At 38.5% G+C, this 19,500-nt stretch overlaps 1 protein-coding gene across 2 annotated transcripts in view; it reads right to left on the minus strand.

Annotated features, from left to right (window-relative positions):
- The window catches only part of LOC149541759 (mRNA-decapping enzyme-like protein), a 101,085-nt gene that overhangs the window by 29,726 nt on the left and 51,859 nt on the right, over positions 1 to 19,500 (minus strand). For both annotated transcript variants that reach the window (XM_089796871.1, XM_089796870.1), the window contains exon 6: positions 14,000 to 14,123. In XM_089796871.1, the coding sequence (XP_089652997.1) occupies positions 14,000 to 14,123 (124 nt within the window). The remainder of the gene's footprint in view (positions 1 to 13,999; positions 14,124 to 19,500) is intronic.

A 19,500-nucleotide genomic window follows, 5' to 3' on the forward strand; every position in this document is an offset into this window, starting at 1 on the left:
CTCCTTATATAGATTTACAAAGATGATGTTTCTAAAAGAAATGATCATAAACTAAAGACAGAAATAGAAACTACCTACTAAACTAAAGGATTAACTAAGATGACCATTAAAAGAAACATTATAATATCCTAATAGGCACGTGATTATCAGTCACTAACTGTTGCGAGAGCAACCTATTTGTGTGTCTATGCAGAAAAGTTTGTCTATGTGTATGGTGGAGAGATTATTGGAGACACATAGTTGGTTTAACTTTTTGATGAGTGGTATTTGCTGCAACGTTTTGTGTATACAAAGTAACACTGTTTGCGTGTTGATGTTTATTGAAGAGAAGATTTTGTACTGGCTTCTTAATCATTATCATGGGTCATTTTTTTGGAATTCACTATGGAGCTAGTGGCTCAAGTGACTCAATTGAAGGGTTTGTTGCTCAAGGGATTCAAGTATCGCCTAGAGCGTGTTATTCTTTGGCTGCAATAAAGAGAAGTATTTTATGATTACCTTTGAATATTTATCATGAATAGTTAATTCATGCAATAACATAGAGAACAGTGAATCATGTATACTTCTAGTATTTACTAATCTCTCTAAAATGCTTATAGGACAGATCGAAAAGCACAAGGATGATGAGAGATTGCATTCAGCGGAAGTTAAATTCCAGGAATTAAAAGCAACCTATCAAAGGGATAATGCACTGGAGATGAAGTTGCGGCTGAAAATATTTATTTCATAAAGGCAAAGCTTGATCGAATAGAAAGGGCTTCTTTGGGCTCATTAAGATTTGGAGGGAGCTTGCATGGTAGAAAAAGAATGCCAAGTGCTTTGCAAAGGATTGGCAAGCTCGTGGAGCAATGACTGCAAAAGATCTTGTTTGGTCAAGTATTGGAATCTTTTGTAATTTATTATTGTTGGTGTAAATAAGTATTTACTCACTTACTTAAGTTTACTTAGGTTAATGCATTATTTTATTATTTATTTTAGGTGAAACACTTAGGAGTTTGTGTACTCTCATGAGTTGTCATGTTGACAACACAGAATTATGCAACTCTAATTCAGCAAATAGTGTCTACAACACCGGAGTTTGCATCATTCACTGAGTTGTCATGTTGACAACACATATTCGCACTCCCTTTTTAGCACATGTTGTCTACAACACTGATTTGCATGTTACAGCCTTGTAGGCTCATCCTCTCATCATCACACTTACTTTTGTGCTTAATGGAGGATAACCCATATCTAGTGGACATGTGCCTGGTTGTATGACTTATCATGTAGCTGATTCCGAGGCATTCTAAATGTATCCCAAGGGCCTTTATATACAGGCACTCCTAGTGTACTCTAAACGCATATTGAATGAATATATCGTCATTTTGATCATACTCTCTCTTTCTGGTCTACAATTGTGCTTGTGTTTGAGTTCTTAGTTCCTGGGTGAATTTTGCCCTAAGGAAAATTCTTACATGTTATCAGAGCAATACCAAATTCTTACATGGTATTAGAGCTTGGAGATTTTCTCATCAAATAGTCGTTCGAGACCATTGTTGCTTCAGCACCTCGCCCCGATTCCGGAGTACTGCAGAAATTGGGAGCATCTAAAGCACAATCTGACCTTGACATTGTGTCTGGAACGCTGATTCAATGATGATGGACTAAAAACTCAGCAACCTTAGGCCAAAGTCAATTGTGAGGCAAATTTTTTTTGCAAACGGACACTCGGAGGCCCCAATTTGCAACACAGCATAACCGGCCGAATCAAATTCCAGCACAGAAGACCGACCGGCAACAGGTCTACTCAACATCCCCCACCGACGGGCTTCACATTTGTTTATGAGAGTGGGAGTCTTTGTTTTCTAAACATTGAATAGACCCTCGCTGCGGCAATGTGGGATTAATCCCAACAAAGTCGGCGACCGTTTTTCAAAACTTCGGCCCGCTACCCATGACTTTCTGGCCCCCCACGTGTTGGAATTTCCAGTGTCGCATTTTCAAATATTCCGACGCACCAAATAAAACTCCAGCCCCTACCAAATAGCTTCGTCGGCACCTGCATTTGGATTTCCCGGTGGGCAAAAGTCCTTCTCTAGCGACGCTACAGTTTGGACACATGGCAACCAGCGCCACGCAACCTATTCTGTGCCGAATACGTGGATCTACCCTGCCACGCGGACCCCTTACCTGTGCCACGTGGCCTGTCAAAACCGCCACATAGCCACTCGCAACTGCCACGTTTGCCACATGGAATCTGGATTTTTTTGCTACCACGCAGGATTCGACGTCAACACTATTTGCCACATCATCTGGCACGTGTCAACCATTGACTCACCAACTACCTCAGTCGTACGGTGCCACCTTAGCCGCCACACAGACTTTCGTACTGACACGTCATCGGCCACATGTTCAATTTTGTACTGCCACGTGTCACGCCATACAGATCTGTACAGTCCAGTCAGCTGACACGTCACCCTGGACCACTGATTTTTTGTTGGCATCATCATTTCACTAGGTTAAATTTGACAATCGTCTGACCCTCATTCCTAGTCATTTTTCAACTACTGCAATGGCCATTTGATCATCAAATTTAAGCATGCAATTTTCCTTCCAGACCCCTCTCTAGATTGCTTTTTGATTTGGCAACCTAACTTTGCGAGGCCATAACTTGGACATCCAAACTCCAATTCAGGTGCGATTTTTTTTTGAAATTGGGTAGAATTTCTTGAACTTTCTAGTGGTGGTGTTGTTTTCTGGTTTTGGTGCAAAGATTTTTTAGAAATTGCGTTTTTTGGCGACTATACCTACTTAATCCTACATTTTGCAACTTCAAACACTTCATACAAACACATCTAGTCACTTTTTCAAGTTCCGTTTTTTTGAAAGTGCGTTATTTTTCGTCTACTTTCCAGATCTGTAGTCAGATTCTAAGGTTGTGTGGACAAAATTCTCAATTTCAAAATTAGGGTTTTTTTTGTATTGTAAAGCTTTGATTACTTTTCAGAATTGTACATCTGAGCTACAATGCTTAGTGACAGATTTGGGCCTCAAAAGGCAGTTGTAAAAAGCACAATCAGAAAGACCACTTTGTTCATTTTGACAAGTGGCCCATTGTACACGCACTACTTATAAAGTGCCAAAAGCATCTTTTTTGGGGGGGTCTTTTGATTGAGTGAAAATTGGGGGGTGTGTAATGTGTTCTTGTGTCTCTCTTTTGTGCTCTTTTCATTTTCTGCATCATGGATTCATTTGAATGTCCACCTCTAACTTCACGTAATTATTCTACATGGAAAGATATTGCATGGAGTAGATTAATGGAAAAAGGTTACAACATTTATGTTGATGGTACAATTACCAAACCTACTGATGCTAAAGAACTCATTGAATGGAAAAAACAAGACCAACAAGCTTTAGAAATTATCAGGAGTTGTGTTCATAGAGATCTCTTCTTTCACATTGCTAGTTGTACAAAATCCAAACCAGCTTGAGACAAACTTGAATCATTGTATGGTAAGGTGGATGAGGAAAAGGGATTTCAGATTGAGGACGATCTACTTCTCTTGGATCCAAAGAACTTTGACACAATTCAGGATTACATCAACAAAGCCAATAAGTATAGGGCACTTCTTAAAGATTGTGGAAATCCCATGAAGGATGAAAAGTTGATTTATCACATCCTGAAGAGGCTACCTTCAGAGTATGCTTCATTTGTTTCGAGTTTCAATACTCACAACTTGACCATGGAAATTGCTTACCAAAAGCTTTCATTTGATGCATTTGCAAAGATGTTGATTGTTGAACAATCTCGCTTGATGGATTTGGGACTTCTCACAACATCAAAGACCAAAGCCTTGGTGGCTAGTGATGAGCACCAATCAAGTCAAGGGGGGAAAAGTTCCAGCAACAACAAAAAGAAGCAGTGGAAGTAGAAATCACAATCTGAGACACAACAATCCTCCTCACAGCAAGGCAATTCTTCTTCCAACAAGAAGGGAAGTAATGAAAAGGACAAACTTTTTTGTGCATATTGCAAAAAGGCAAATCATGACGAGCATCATTACAAGACTAAAATAATCGATGAGTTGGAAAACCTACTCCAGAAGAACAAGATTCAAGAGCCAGGTACTTCCAAGGATTCAACTCCAACCTCTTCAAAATGTAAAGGGCAAGCACTTATGGCAAATACAAGTTCTTCTTCGAAATGGATACTTGACGCAGGTGCCTTCTATCATATGGGTTCTTCAAAGGGAGATTTTTCTTCATTGAAGCAGTCAAAGGTACCACACATCTTCGTGGGAGATGATACTAAAATGGAAGTTTAAGGAAAAGGACATGTTGAAATGGACAATGAGGAATTCAAAGATGTTCTCTACGTTCCAAAACTTAGCTCCAATCTCCTATCAGTTTACCAAATCACTCACCTTGGAGATGGTCATAAAGTTGAGTTCCTTCCAAATTCAGTGATGGTGCGAACTCTTAGAGATGATTCATTGGTTGCAGTGGGAAAAGTCAATGATGACAAGAGGCTTTATTCCTTCTCTCACTTTGAGCCTAAGTCTCCTTCTCAAGCCTTGTTGACTCACTCACATTCACAAATCAACTTATGACATGAGCAGTTTAGTCATCTTGCCTTCCGCCATCTTCAACAACTTTGCTTTAAACATATGGTCAAAGGTCTACCTAATATCAACTCTTCTAAGGGTGAGTGTTCCTCATGTTTAGTGGATATGCATCTCAAAGAGAAGTATGATAAAGGGAAGTCTTAAAGAGCACCAATTGTTCTCCAGTTGGTTCACATGATTTTAGCAGGTCCCTTTGTAGTGACATCAGTCAACTAAGGCTGCTACATCCTCACATTTGTTGATGACTTTTCAAGATTCACTTGGGTCTACTTCATCACAAGAATGAAGTGGTTCATAAGCTTCAACCCTTCAAGACTCGTGTTGAACACAAATCAAGGAAAGCCATCAAGGTTCTACAAGTGGACAATGAGAACAGTCATGTGGACAGAAGACTTAGAGACTTTTGCAGACATGAGGGAATTAATCTTCAGAATCCACCAGCATTCAGTCCACACAAGACAGATGTTGCAGCACTGAGGCTAGGGACTCTCAAATCCATGGCAAGTTGCATGATAAAAGCCGAGTCTCTTGATCCAACACTTGAAATTGAAGCCATTAGCAATGCTACTCACATACTTAACAGGTCTCCTCATAATGCCTTAGATGGGAAGACTCCTTTTGAGGCATGGTGCGACAAAAAACCAGTTTCTTCGATTGTCCAGCATGGGCTAACCTATCTTCTAGGAGTTGCAAGGCACCAGCACCTAGGCCTTGTACTTTCATTGGATATGAAGACAGAATGAAGGCACACAGACTTATGGATCCAGAGACTCGTGAGATTTTTGTGGAGAATGATGTTCACTTTGAGGAAAGTTCACCCAGCTTATCCTCTAATCCTCTTTGCACTTCATACATAGTGGAAACTGATAGTGACACCAGCGATAGGGCTTCAACAGATTCAAACATGTGGGGTTCTATCAACAGTTGCTGCGAGAGGTCACATCATCAGTATAGTCCACATGTGTACATTGCCATAGTGAAAGGTCCAGCACAGCAGGGTACATGTTGTCTTCCAACTCCAGCTTCAGCTGATGACTACACGGCAGACATTGCAGGTTTGTTCGTGGAGTCACACACCGCAGATTTGGGAGACAACCTTGATGATTTGCATCTTCTCTTCGATGAAGGTGATCCTTCTACAGTTGTTGCGAGGGCTCACTCTAACCCTCATGTCCATTCTCTACATGATCAATCTTTACAGGTTGGCGTGATTGTGGGTCCTTATGTACAGCAATTGGAGGAGGTCTCTTTATCAATTAAGGAGACAGATGATTCATTGGGACAAGTTCAACAGACATCCTTGCCAAATCTGCATTCGTTCTTTTCAGCATAGTTGGAAGGGGTGAACTTGTCATGTCCCCTTTTCAAATAATTAAAAATAATAATCTTTTCTAAGGCAGGCAGGCCCAAAAAAGGTGAAGTTTCGGAAAAAAGGGATAATCTTTGGAAGCTAATGGACTAATAAATGAAAATTATTATTAAAATATGTTTCATTAACCCCTCTTGGACATGAGTTAGGGTTATGCCCTCTTTTAATGGGTTTGGAGGCATTTTGGGCTCATTCCAGAACTTGATTTTTGCACATTGCTTTGTTGTTCTTCAAAGGCTGCCAAACCTGTGGAGAAGGAGACCCAAGAACGGGAGTTTGCAGGTTTCCAGGAAGGCTAAGGACGGGAGTTTGAAGCAATTCCATGTGCATACTCATGTAGAGTTTGTCTTTGTGCTAAACAGTGCAGATTTGTGGGTTTTCGGGTGTGTTTTTTGTAAGAGTTTGGTATTTTCAGTTGAGTATTTCATATCAGTTTGGGTTGTTGCTGTATTTCAGACTTTTAAATGTTAAAATAGAGCTAAATATATGTATTTGGATATGATTATACTTTTGTGATATATTATTAAGTTTTTGTGGTGATTCTGGGCTATTCTGTACTATTTTCGGGAGCCCGATGAGGATTGTTTTGTCCTCCATTTGGGAGCTATTGTGTGCATGTTATACAGATCTGGAAATGTCATTTTATAGGCTGTTATGCTGCTATACTGTTTGGTGTTTTCAGTTGAGTATTTCATATCAGTTTGGGTTGCTGTTGTATTTCAGACTTTTAAATGTTAAAAAAGAGCTGAATATATGTATTTGGATATGATTATACTTTTGTGATATATTATTAAGTTTTTGTGGTGATTCTAGGCTATTCTGTGCTATTTTCGGGAGCCCGATGAGCATTGTTTTGTCCTCCATTTGGGAGCTATTGTGTGCATGTTATACAGATCTGGAAATGTCATTTTATAGGCTGTTATGCTGCTCAAATTTCTGTAAAAATGTCCACTTTCAGATTTATTAATAATAGGTGAAGCTGTGAAGCTTTTGATACTATTTCTGGCATACCCGATTTGGGGTTTATTGAAAAATTGGTGGATCTTTGAAATATTGGTTGTTTGATTTAAAAGATCTGATTTGAGGCTTGAAATATCATATAAAATCAGAAAATGGACATTTCAGTGGTATCAAAGCTATGATCTTGCCAGCCTGAGGGTTTGTAGAAGTTTGCATGTCAGTTTTGACAACTACCCAAATCTTGCATGTCAAAATTTATGGTTGCATGCTACTTCTAATCATTTGCATGTTAGTTCTTGGTGAATTTGGTGGTTGCATGTTGCTTCTAATCAGCTGCATGTCAAAATCTATGATTGCATGCTACTTCTAATCATTTGCATGTTAGTTCTTGGTGAATTTGGTGGTTGCATGTTGCTTCTAATCAGCTGCATGTCAAAATCTATAGTTGCATGCTACTTTTAATCAATTGCATGTTAGTTCTTGGTGTTTGAAGAAGTTATAACCTATTGGGGTTACACTCTACTTTATCCAAAATGGACAGGTATAGTACAGAGTCTCAGAGGACACAATCTTGGACAATTGATATCCAGAGTCAGAACAATAGAAAAGATGGTTATTTAGACATTCGAAATAAACTTATGAAAATAAGCCATGACATGTCTGAACAGTTGGTTGAGCACCACCGTATGATGAATGACATGTTGTCTGACCCAGCTAAGGTGGATAAGTTGACTGGATTTCTATTTGGCAGATTTTCTCACAAGGCAGATGACACAATTACCAAGAACTTACATGAGGAGTTTGAGAAACCAGCTTATAGCCAGGCAGAGGTCTCAGATTCTACTCTACCACAGGAGGTAGTGGGTTTAGATGATGATTATGAGGATGTTGTTGTGCATGATGGTGAGATACCTGATAGAGATGAGCAGACATTGAGCATTCATGACTTTGCTGAGAAAGAGTACCAGGCACAGTTAGATGCTTCGTCACATGAGGTTGAGGCTGGTAGTACTTCACATGATTTGTCCAGCCAGCCGAAAGTGAACAAAGACAATATTGTGACTTCATTATCTCATCATGACAAGTATGTGGAGTTAGTTAGTATTGGTCATATTACTCAAGTGAGGAGTTTGTTTGAGTTACCAGCTGATTCTAGTTTACAGATATGGACTCAAGATTGTTATATTGGCGTTTGGGATTCAGTTGACTGGAGATCTTTAACACTTTTTGGTAGCAGTGTTTGTTTGGGTGCTATCATGGATTTGATTAGCAGATTGCACGGTGTTGTCTTTTCTTGTGCTAGCAGCTTGTCTGATGTTGGTATTAGTTTTTATACACTGGTGTTGGGCTTTGTTCATATATCCAGTCGACCATACTTTCTGGAATGTGTTGATGATCTTTCATATTTGGCAGTGTGTACAAATGAGTCCCAGGATCATATTGGCATTGATGACATCCAAGAGGATGCAGTGGGCAGTTTTGAAGACTTAGCTTCCTTGGCAGTTTCTTTTGGTACAAAGGAGTTGGACAGCAGTGCTATAGTTTTTGATACTCTGTATGTTGATATGAGCTTTGGATTTGATTCACAGGATATGGATGGTAATACTCTAGAGACTAGTAACTTTGAGGATATTCCTTTAGACAGTGCATCAGAGGAGGTTTATAGGAGATAGTCTAGACAGTGACATCATGTGTCTAATCAGTTGAGAGTTAGTGAGCGAGACATTGCTATCGCTTGCCAGCATTTCGATGCTGCTCGTCAATTGTTAGCAATTTATGGATGGGGTTCTCCTACTAGTGATGAGCGGGAAGGCAATTATCTTTCCTTGACAGAGATCCACTCTTTATGAGAGGCTATTCGGATTTTGAGACAGAATTATATGCAGTTGGTAGCTGACAGAGATTATCTTATAGAGTGGGGGAGTACAGCATATGATGCATTATTGGCCAAGGAAGATGAGGTGAGTGAGCTTACTCAGCAACTCGAGGTGACTTCTGAGATTCTTGAGAGTACACAGTTGGCTTTCAAGGAGTCACAGTCTCATTTGGCTAAGGTGACCATGGAGTTAGAGCAACTACAGTCTTTACCAGATTCTATACAGTCACAAGCTATGGTGTCTGGTGATCTGAAGATGTCCATGGTCGAGATTGTCAAAGACAGTGAAGATGGGTATGCATCCATCCTTGATACTAACATTAGCATATCGGGTTTGTCCCCACTAGAGTCAGGTTCAGTTGAGTTGGGTGCTGCAGCAGATTGTTGTGGTATGCCTGACATGGTGGTGACCTCTAGTACTAATGGCACGAAGATTAGAGATGTTGTATCAAAGACCATGTGTGATGTTGGTGAGCTGACAGTTGGCATGGTTCTTGCTAGTAATACTACTCCCTTGGTGATGTCTTCAGAGGTAGTAGTCAGTTCCAACCTAGTTAGTGATCGATTGCAATTAGCTACATCTGGATTGCAGTCTGAGCCACTGACTGAGATTGGTGCATTCTATCAACATTACATTGTGAGGTATGCTCATCAATTCACCTTTGATGACCATGTTGATGAGATGATGATACAGAGATGTATTTTGGTTCCTAGTGCTTATCATCAGTTATGGGATAGTTTGACGCCTCGGGATGAGAGTTGTGATGGGCACGACATGGCGATAGGTTCTGCAGTTGACAGCTTGATAATACATGACTTAGAGCAGGAGTTTTGGAGTGATGCTTCAGCGAGTGTTGTTATTGATTCTACTCCTTTGGCTATGACATCTCCTGACTTAGCTGATGATCAGACACAGTGGGTTGTATCACTTGTTCATGGTGAGCTGTTGACTGAGGTTGGTTTTTTTTTATCAACATTATATTGTAGGGTGTGTACATCAGTTAGCATTTGATCCTTGTGTTGAGGAGTTGATGGCAAGCAAATTTGGTTTGGGTTTCATTTCTTGTTGTTTATCTTGTGATGGCTTTTTATCATCAGGGGTGCATGGGAGTTATGGTTATGAGACAGTGGTCGATGATCTGCAAAGTTGCATTGACTGTAGGAGTTGTATAGTGTGTGGATTCTCCATACTTGGTATAGTTTCATTCAGGAGCATTCACCATTGTTGCAGAGTTGGATTGTACATTCCATATAGGCCAGTGGGATGCGCTGATGGTATTTACTGTGTTGGTAGTTTGATTTGTCCACTTTTCTTGGGTTTTGATGTTCTAAGAGTTTGTGTCTCGTGGGTTTCTGACTGTGGAAGTTGTGACTTTGGAGTTTGGTTGAGCAATAATTGTCAGTTTGATTATGGATTCCTCTTGGTTATATTGCAGAAGATATTGCAGGAGCCTGTGTTAATTGACAATAGTATAGTTCATGACTACATTTGGAATCCAGGTGGATTGATTGGTTTATTGTTCAGCCATTGCTTGAGGACAAGCAATATTTGAAAGGGGAGGACTTGTCATGTCCCCTTTTCAAATAATTAAAAATAATAATCTTTTCTAAGGCAGGCAGGCCCAAAAAGGTGAAGTTTCGGAAAAAGGGGGTAATCTTTGGAAGCTAATGGACTAATAAATGAAAATTATTATTAAGATATGTTTCATTAACCCCTCTTGGACGTGAGTTAAGGTTATGCCCTCTTTTAAGGGGTTTGGAGGCATTTTGGGCTCATTCCATAACTTGATTTTTGCGCATTGCTTTGTTGTTCTTCAGAGGCTGCCAAACCTGTAGAGAAGGAGACCCAAGAACGGGAGTTTGCAGGTTTCCAGGAAGGCTAAGGATGTAAGTTTTAAGTCATTCCATGTGCATGCTCATGCAGAGGTTGCCTTTGTGCTGAACAGTGCAGATTTGTGAGTTTTCGGGTGTGTTTTTTGTAAGAGTTTGGTGTTTTCAGTTGAGTATTTCATATCAGTTTGGGTTGCTGCTGTATTTCAGACTTTTAAATGTTAAAATAGAGTTGAATATATGTATTTGGATATGATTATACTTCTGTGATAGATTATTAAGTTTTTGTGGTGATTCCGAGCTATTTTGTGCTATTTTCGGGAGCCCGATGAGCATTGTTTTGTCTTCCGTTTGGGAGCTATTGTGTGCATGTTATACAGATCTGGAAATGTCATTTTATAGGCTGTTGTGCTGCTCAAATTTCTGTAAAAATGTCCACTTTCAGATTTATTAATAATAGGTGAAGCTGTGAAGCTTTTGGTACTATTTCTGGCATACACGATTTGGGGTTTATTGAGAAATTGGTGGATCTTTGAAATATTGGTTGTTTGATTTTAAAGATCTGATTTGAGACTTGAAATATCATATAAAATCAGAAAAGGGACAGTTCAGAACATCAGCATCGACACAGGGATACTTGAGCAGGTTTCACAACCACCATACATCTTCAGGATTGTACCTTTGCCATCGTTTCTTCCAAAGGGGAGGAACATCATTCTGCACTCATGGACCATCTTCTTCCTTGGAGCGGCTTTCACTGACAAGCATTCTTCATTTGGGGGGGGGGGGGGGGGGGACTACCTTGTCTCTCTTCCTCTTCTTTCTTATGGGGGGGACTTTTTCCTCTTATGAGGTCTTATTCTTCTCCTTCTTCACTATTGTATATACTGGATGTATGTCGTAATAGGGGGGTCTTGATTACTCCATCCATCCATGCATCCCTTTCATCTCTCTTTTTGGGGGAGGGTTTTCCCCATGAGGTTTTCCCTCTTTCTCCGCTTTATGAGAGATTGCATTTCATTATGTACATGGGTACCTAACATAGCATAGTAGTCAGGACCCATCATGCATTTCATCCTAGTTTTCACAAGCTTAAGGGCATTCCCCTAAGTTGCACTTAAGGGGGGGTGTTGGTGTAAATAAGTATTTACTATTTACACTTACTTAAGTTTACTTAGGTTAATACATTATTTTATTATTTGTTTAGGTGAGACACTTAGGAGTTTGTGTACTCTCATGAGTTGTCATGTTGACAATACAGAAGTACGCAACTCTAATTCAACACATGGTGTCTACAACACTGGAGTTTGCATCATTCACTGAGTTGTCATATTGACAACACAGTTATTCGCACTCTCTTTTTAGCACATGTTGTCTAAAACATTGATTTGCGTGTTACACCCTTGTAGGCTTATCCTCTCATCATCGCACTTACTTCTGTGCTTAATAGAGAATAACCCATATCGGGTGGACATGTGACTGGTTGTATGACTTATCATGTAGCTGATTACGAGGCATTCTAGATGTATCTCAAAGGCCTTTATATACAGGCACCGCTAGTGTACTCTTAACGCATATTGAATGAATATATCATCATTCTGATCATACTCTCTCTTTCTGGTCTACAGTTGTGCTTGTGTTTGAGTTCTTAGTTCCTGGATGAATTTTGCCCTGAGGCAAATTCTTACATAGTATCAGAGCAATACCAAATTCTTACAATTGTGATCATTTAGCTGTGGGAATGCAGCCCCCTGCTAAGTGGGAGTCTCAACATTCAGTTGTTCTTATTATGTACTATAATGAATTCTTCTCTATGAGAGAGAAGGTTGAGGTGCAATCCCTTGTTAATGAGTTCTTCTCTACAAGAGAAGTTTGAGGTGAAATCCTTTGTTAATGAGTTCTTCTCTGCAATTGAAATTTGAGGTGAAATCTCTTGCTCCACCCTCTACGAGTAGCAATGGTCGATCCACCCTTTGGGAGTAGCCATGGTGGAAGTCACATGACTCCATGACTTGGTTTTCTTTTATTTCACCCTCTAGGAGTAGCCATGGTGAATGTCATGCTGAGATGACAATTTTATGTTGAGAAAATCTGTTACGAGATTTTGTTACTAATTATTTTTGCAGCATCTTATGTCTGTCATGTTAGAGATGGCAAGACATGAATATTCTCTCTCTTGCTAAAAGGGACTATTGAATTTTTATAGCTGTGACAGATCTACCTGAGATGATATGGCATGGTTTCTTAAGATTCAAATGTTGTTGTTTATATACATGTGACATGCAAAGAGACACATGTTTGGAAATATGAAAAGAAATGAATCATGGTAAGAGACGTGCATTTGGAAATATAAAAAGACTCACATTTGGAGAACAAAGAGACTTTCAGTTACAATATGAAGAGTTTCTCAATTCCAAGATATAAATTGTTGCTTTGTTTGGTAAGTGTTGTATTCAGTTGGAAGCATTGTACTCAAACCTCTATTATCTATTTAAAGAGATACACTTTTGGTGCAGTTGGATTTTTTTCTGCAAGTTGGATGGTCTTCCCAGGATAAATTGTTGTCTTTCTGTATCTTAGTTTTCTTTTCTTCATTTATTATTGTTTATCTTTATTTCTGGGCAAAACATTAACATAAATGAATATTAACTAAGATTCTAGAAGAATGAGCTAAATTTAACAAGAACCTTGGATACTAAAAATAATCTAATAAGCTTGACATCCATGACATCCAAACCAAAATCTTGCAAGATTTCAAATTTGTGTTTTCCAAAATAGGAAGTGCCTTGGTTTAACATCCAAAACACGTGGCAATTATTTGTGATGGGAATAACTCTTTAAATAGATCCTTGCCTTGCGATTTATTGTTTTCAACAAAAGTGGACATTCAAATTCAATTATAACAATGATGCAACCAAAGTTGTCAAGTTAGGACAACAGTTAATCTTACAACATTTTGGGGTTTAAGTGCTAGCATTTGACATGTTTTTCAGTTTTATGAAATAGTATTTTTTTACTTGGATGAAGAGATTCCAGCACTACAAAATAAGTTTATTACATGTTTTTCAGTTTTATGAAATAGTATTTTTTTACTTGGATGAAGAGATTCCAGCACTACAAAATAAGTTTATTACCAATACATGTGATCTTGTACTAAAAGTACAATGGAAAATAAAAAAGATTTAAACAAACATAAATATGATATTGTGGCATTGGCCTCATAAATTCATTCTGATCAGTTATGAAATCATGATAGATACATATGGAAACACTAATGTATACTAGTCTCCTTCTCAGTCCAGGACAAACAGCCCTTTCGCCACATTAACAAGGTCAAGCCAAAGTAGAAAGACATACACTAAAGAAACGCTCAAGGGGTTCTTCAGAAGAATCTGCAATGGTTCCAGTAGATGATGTCGGCTCTAGGGGACCTTCTATAGTTGCTGATGTTGGAACTGACTCCAGCTCCTGAAACTCATTGCTGCAAAACACACATCAACACAAATTCTTTAAACGAAATGATATGTTCTCTCTTCAAAAAAATTATATAAGAGATGGCGTCAAGCAACACACAAGTTGCTGATTAGTTACACACAAAATTGCTTTAAAAAGAAAATAAAAGGCCAGAGGTACAGATGTATATTATATGGATGTGTATGGATTTGGATTATTTTGATTTGTAATACAGGATTGGCAATTGCTCTCTTTGTCGCTTTAAACAATTTTGATTCAAGCATCAGCATGCCCTCAATTCCAGAAGTTTAAAATGAGTGTATTCTAATTGCAGGTATCAGTTATACTTCTAATATTTGATTTTGTGTTCAATATTAAACTACAGACAGATGAAACTGGAAACTGACTGCAAAGTACAACGTTTGATGTGGCATGGCCCACTATTTTCTCCTCATGGCCAGACAAAAATCATACAGCAGTATAACTGTGACAAATTTAATTTTAAATCCCAAGTGTCAGGCGTGTTTTCCAGATATCTATAATCTCCCGATAGTTAAACATACAAACTGTGCAATAGATGTAATTTAAAAAATGCAAAGGTTTCACGTGTCAGAATTCATGAAACAACCACACAGGAGCCACAAATCATCTGCAAGCAAAACACCTATCACACAAAAGCAGTGTAACCCAGGTGCACACACCCGGGTCAAAAACCCGAAGCACCAGGTGCGGGTATGTCATGTACCCGAGTACCCCCGCTGGCTGAAAATGCGCCACCACACCCAGGTGGTTCACAGGTGCTCGGGTGCTCCCAACGTGCTTGCGGGGTGCTCCAAGGGTACTACCAGGGTGCTCACAAGGTGCAGTCGGCTGAATGGCCCAAAAAGGTTTTTAAAAAATAATTTTTTCTTCCTTTTTTTTAATTTGTTTTTTATGCATGCTTAGAGAGCACTTAGGATGATTCCATTCTCATTATTGACATTTTGTCATTTTGTTGATTGTACTCACTTTGATATGGCTACGATACATTATTTCATTTCATTGTTTCATGCTACTCAGCTCATTGTCATCATGAGCATCTTTATGATATATCATATATGATATTCATATTTGAGCAATCAATTTTCAATCTTGCATCTTGAACTAAATTAATTTATTAAATGGTCATTGGTAATAGTTATGAAGTTTCAAGTTTCAAGTTTGAACTTATGGTTTGTGAATCGCATTTCAATTTTTTCTATTCAACTATATTTGGTATGTTCTATAATATATTGAAGTATCATTTCATAATTAGCATTTTCAGTCATACATATATTATATATACTATGCAACCACCTCCCCCCTCCACACCCCCTTCATCCCCCCGTCGTCCCCAAATTGAGAACATTTTTTTTCCGCACCCAAAACTCATCTCGATGTACCCCCGCACCCCTGCGCCAAGGTAACACTGCACAAAAGAGATCCAACAAGGATAATATACTCTGTAACAACCCTAGGCATATGTACTAATTGCACAAATGAGATTGGAATTGGGATACATTAAATTGAATGAATGACTTGCTTTATAAAGCAAAAGCACTAAAAACATCCAAAAACAAACTATTACTAAAATTAACTAGAGCCAAGATAAGCAAAGTAGAAGTGCATGATATGCACAATGTACAAACTAGAGCCCAACTAGACTAGACTAACCTACATTTAGGCTCAACTAAGTAAACTTCAGCTAGAGCACAAATGTGCAAACATAGGCTCAATTACAAAATCTAGATAATATTATGCACAAGAATATTTTTTAGCATGTGTACAATAATAAAAGCAACATATGCATATGTGCCTAATGCAACTATTGTGCATGCTCTAGCACCCCCCATTTAAGTGAAACCTAGGGAGACAAATGCGCTCTACGCTTGAGATGCATGAAATGAGTGTCAGCAACAAACGTCTCATTAGGTACTCATTTACAAAGCAATGCTCCTCACACCAATGAGGTCTCTCTAAACAGAGAAAAAGATAAAACCACATGGAAAAAAAAAAACCTCCAAAAAGCAATAGATGAAATGAAAAAATGAGATAAAAGTACCATATATGACTCAGATTAAGGACTCCAAGTGCTCCTCAAGTACAAAGTACAATAAATATACCCACCATAAGAGAGAACTAGAGAAGAAACTCCAATGCCAAAGATAAAGGCTTGAAGATGAATGCTAATGAAGATCCAAGGGCGACAGACCACTTTCCTCCCCTTCAGAAAAAAAACCAATTGAATGGCCAAGGCTGAAGCAACTGCATGAAAGGAAGCAAAATTGTCTCTTGATGTGTGCCACTAAAGACCGCTCAACAGTCCAGCTGTCTGAATCAACTAAAGAAAATCCAAACAACTATGCAGATGCTTGATGAACAATCTCTAGAAAGTAAAAACACTTGGTCCAAGATGACGGGAACACTCCAGCTGCCATCAAGGAGGAAAGGAATATCCTCAAACATCTCCCAATGTCTGGAGTCTGTGATGTATCGAATGCTGTAGCAATGTCTTGAGTATGTTATGTATCAAACACTGCTGCAATATCTAGCAAGTACTCATTCCATTCTGCTGAAACTGGAAGGGAACGAAAATCTTCCTGAACTAAACTGAACTCTGAAGAAGCAGGAAGTGGAAGACAATCAAAACAAATCTTAGGAACCACTGTGGATGACTGAAGTACACCTAAGTTCAAATTACCAAACCTCTCCCTAGATTGATCCACTCTTGGTGCACAAGAGATAGGACAAACCAATGGATCCGGATGCTTGATGCAAGTAAAATGAGAGAACACATAGAGTCGTGATCGTTGATCAACTCTACCAACTGCAATGGTCTCTCCAGTATGTTGATCTTCTATAAGCACTAAATCACTGGTGAGCTCAACTTCCATGCCCTTAGATGAAAGGAGGTTGGAAGATAAATGGACACAAAGAACAACATTGAATGTCCCATCATCAACTAATTAAAACACTCATATAAGTGTTAATACCCATAAAATATGTGTAAAAGAACAACACTCAAAAGAAGAGAACATACCTTCTAATGATGCCATGTGATGTGAGGCTCTTGAATCAAGAAGCCATCTGCTGGACTAAGAGTGTGGCCTTTCATCTTGTCTTCACAACGTGCAATCAGAATTGACCCAGAATGTGTAGAATCTAATGTGGCAGAACAGGATTCATAAGGATGGCAGCTAAATATTGTACTTTTGTAGAAGATGTGTTAACCCATCAATCTTCTTTGCATAACATCTATTTTCATCATGTCCTCAATTGGTGCAATATGCACAATTCAACTTATCATTCTTTAATGGTCTCTTGGAAGAGGAAGAAGAATTCGAAGAGTTATACAATTGTGTACCCTTGGGCTGCTCGTGAGACTTGGAATCCTTGAGTTTCCATTTCTTGTCTTTGCTGTGTGAAGCATTTTGATCTATGAAACTCTAGGATGCAATAAGAGCCTGTGATTTGGAAGATTTTGATCCCCACATCTGTATCAACTTGGTTTGCTCTCATGTGAGTTGAGAAGCAAACTCATCCAGTGAAGGAATGGTGCATTAAGAACCAAGTGCATCTCTGGTGGTGTAAAATGTGCAAACAAAAGCTAAAAAATTAGGACCAAGCTTGGAAAGGATAGAGAAAATCAATGAAGATGACTCCTCAATTTTGTACTACTTCAACTATAATCGGAGAGACTTGATTTTGGTGAAGAAGTCCTAGATGCTGTCAAAATCATAAGGATTCAAGCAAATGAATTCAATCTCTAGTTGAAAATCCCTCAAAATATCTTACTTCCCAAAACAATCCTCCAATGTAGTCCAAATCTGATTGGTGTACTGCAAGAATCAATACGAAAGAGATCTAAAGACATAGACATGCATAATGTCCTAAAAGCCTCGTCACACTTGTAACCAGTTTCTCTTCTCAGCAACACTTGTAGTCTCAAGTTCTAATTCTATGGTCACTCTATCTAAGGGGTGAAAGATTATGTAAATCCACGATAACTTATGAAAAATATATACTAAAATGGACTACATGACAATGTAGATCCTCTCAATACCAAAAAATTCCACTTGAATCACAAAAATACCAACTGATATGCATTTTTTCTAAGAAAGAGCCCAAAAAGACGAAACTGAGATCTCTGAGTACCTGATTAAATTTTGCAAAGAACCTAAGATCTGTATACAGGACACCGAGAGCTTTCCAACAATGTGTGAAACTTGAAAAACAGAGTTTGCTTGCTCAAATTTAGGCTCCAGAAATGCAACTAAAAGCTTAACTGTAGAGGCCCAGTGCAAAAAATAGTGAAGAATCTAGAAAAACTAAAATGGTACAAAGATCACAGCCAAGATCAGCTTTCTGATGATATCTTGTTTGTGTGATTTCAATATCATATGCTCAAGTTATGAGCAAAAACCAACTACTACTTTTCATGGCTCAGAGGACTAAACTAATCAAGAGTTGATCATGAGTTAAATTTGACGATAGTCTAACCATCACAGTCACTAAAACATTTTACTAATAGCCAATATTGTAATAACCCCAATAGGTTATAACTTCTTCAGACACCAAAAATCTTTATACTTCAGTTGTTTGACATTTCGTCAAACACTTTGCAAGCAAGCTCTGATACCACTGTAATAACCCTCCTCAAATCTGCTCTCAAAAATGCTGATTGAAGGCTCAAAGAATTTTGTCAAACAATTCACATGCAAGGGACATATGACTGATATAGTATTTCAGCTTGCTTTAAATGACTCTTTCTTCAATTTGCATCAATGAGAATCTTGTGTTAGAAGTCTCAAAATGGACTACACAACAACCTAACATGAATGTGCAACTTATTTTGACAATATTCAATGCATATATATGATCTAAGCATGAGAAATGAACACCTACAGCCAACTTGCATTTTTACAAACAGTTGGTATGCAAACTAACTAGCTGATATATAATGATATTAAATTGCTTAAATGACACCAGCAACTATTATCTTCTTAATTGCAATGAAAATTACCATGCTCATGAAATATGGCCAAGACTTTGGCATTTACATGGATTACAAAATGATAATGTTGGTATAATACACACTTACAGCTGAAAGCTTATAACACCCTAAAAAGCAATACTAACAAAAGAACCTGGTTGTAGATGGCTGTAATAATTTTCTTCAATGCTGCCCCTTCTGCTTTGCCTTTTTCAAACTGCTTTTTCGGCTTGTTTTTTCGGTTTCGCTTTTTTCAGTTTCGCTTTTTCGGCCTGCTTTTTCGGTTCTACTTTTCGGACTGCTTTTTTGTACCCGCTTTTTCAGCCTGCTTTTTCGATTCCGCTTTTTCAAACTGCTTTTTTGGATTGCTACCCTGTTGAATCTCAAGACCATA

The sequence above is a fragment of the Cupressus sempervirens genome, chromosome 8, assembly GCF_028749045.1.
Source record: "Cupressus sempervirens isolate cs-2001-9-10 chromosome 8, ASM2874904v1, whole genome shotgun sequence".
NCBI lineage: Eukaryota > Viridiplantae > Streptophyta > Pinopsida > Cupressales > Cupressaceae > Cupressus > Cupressus sempervirens.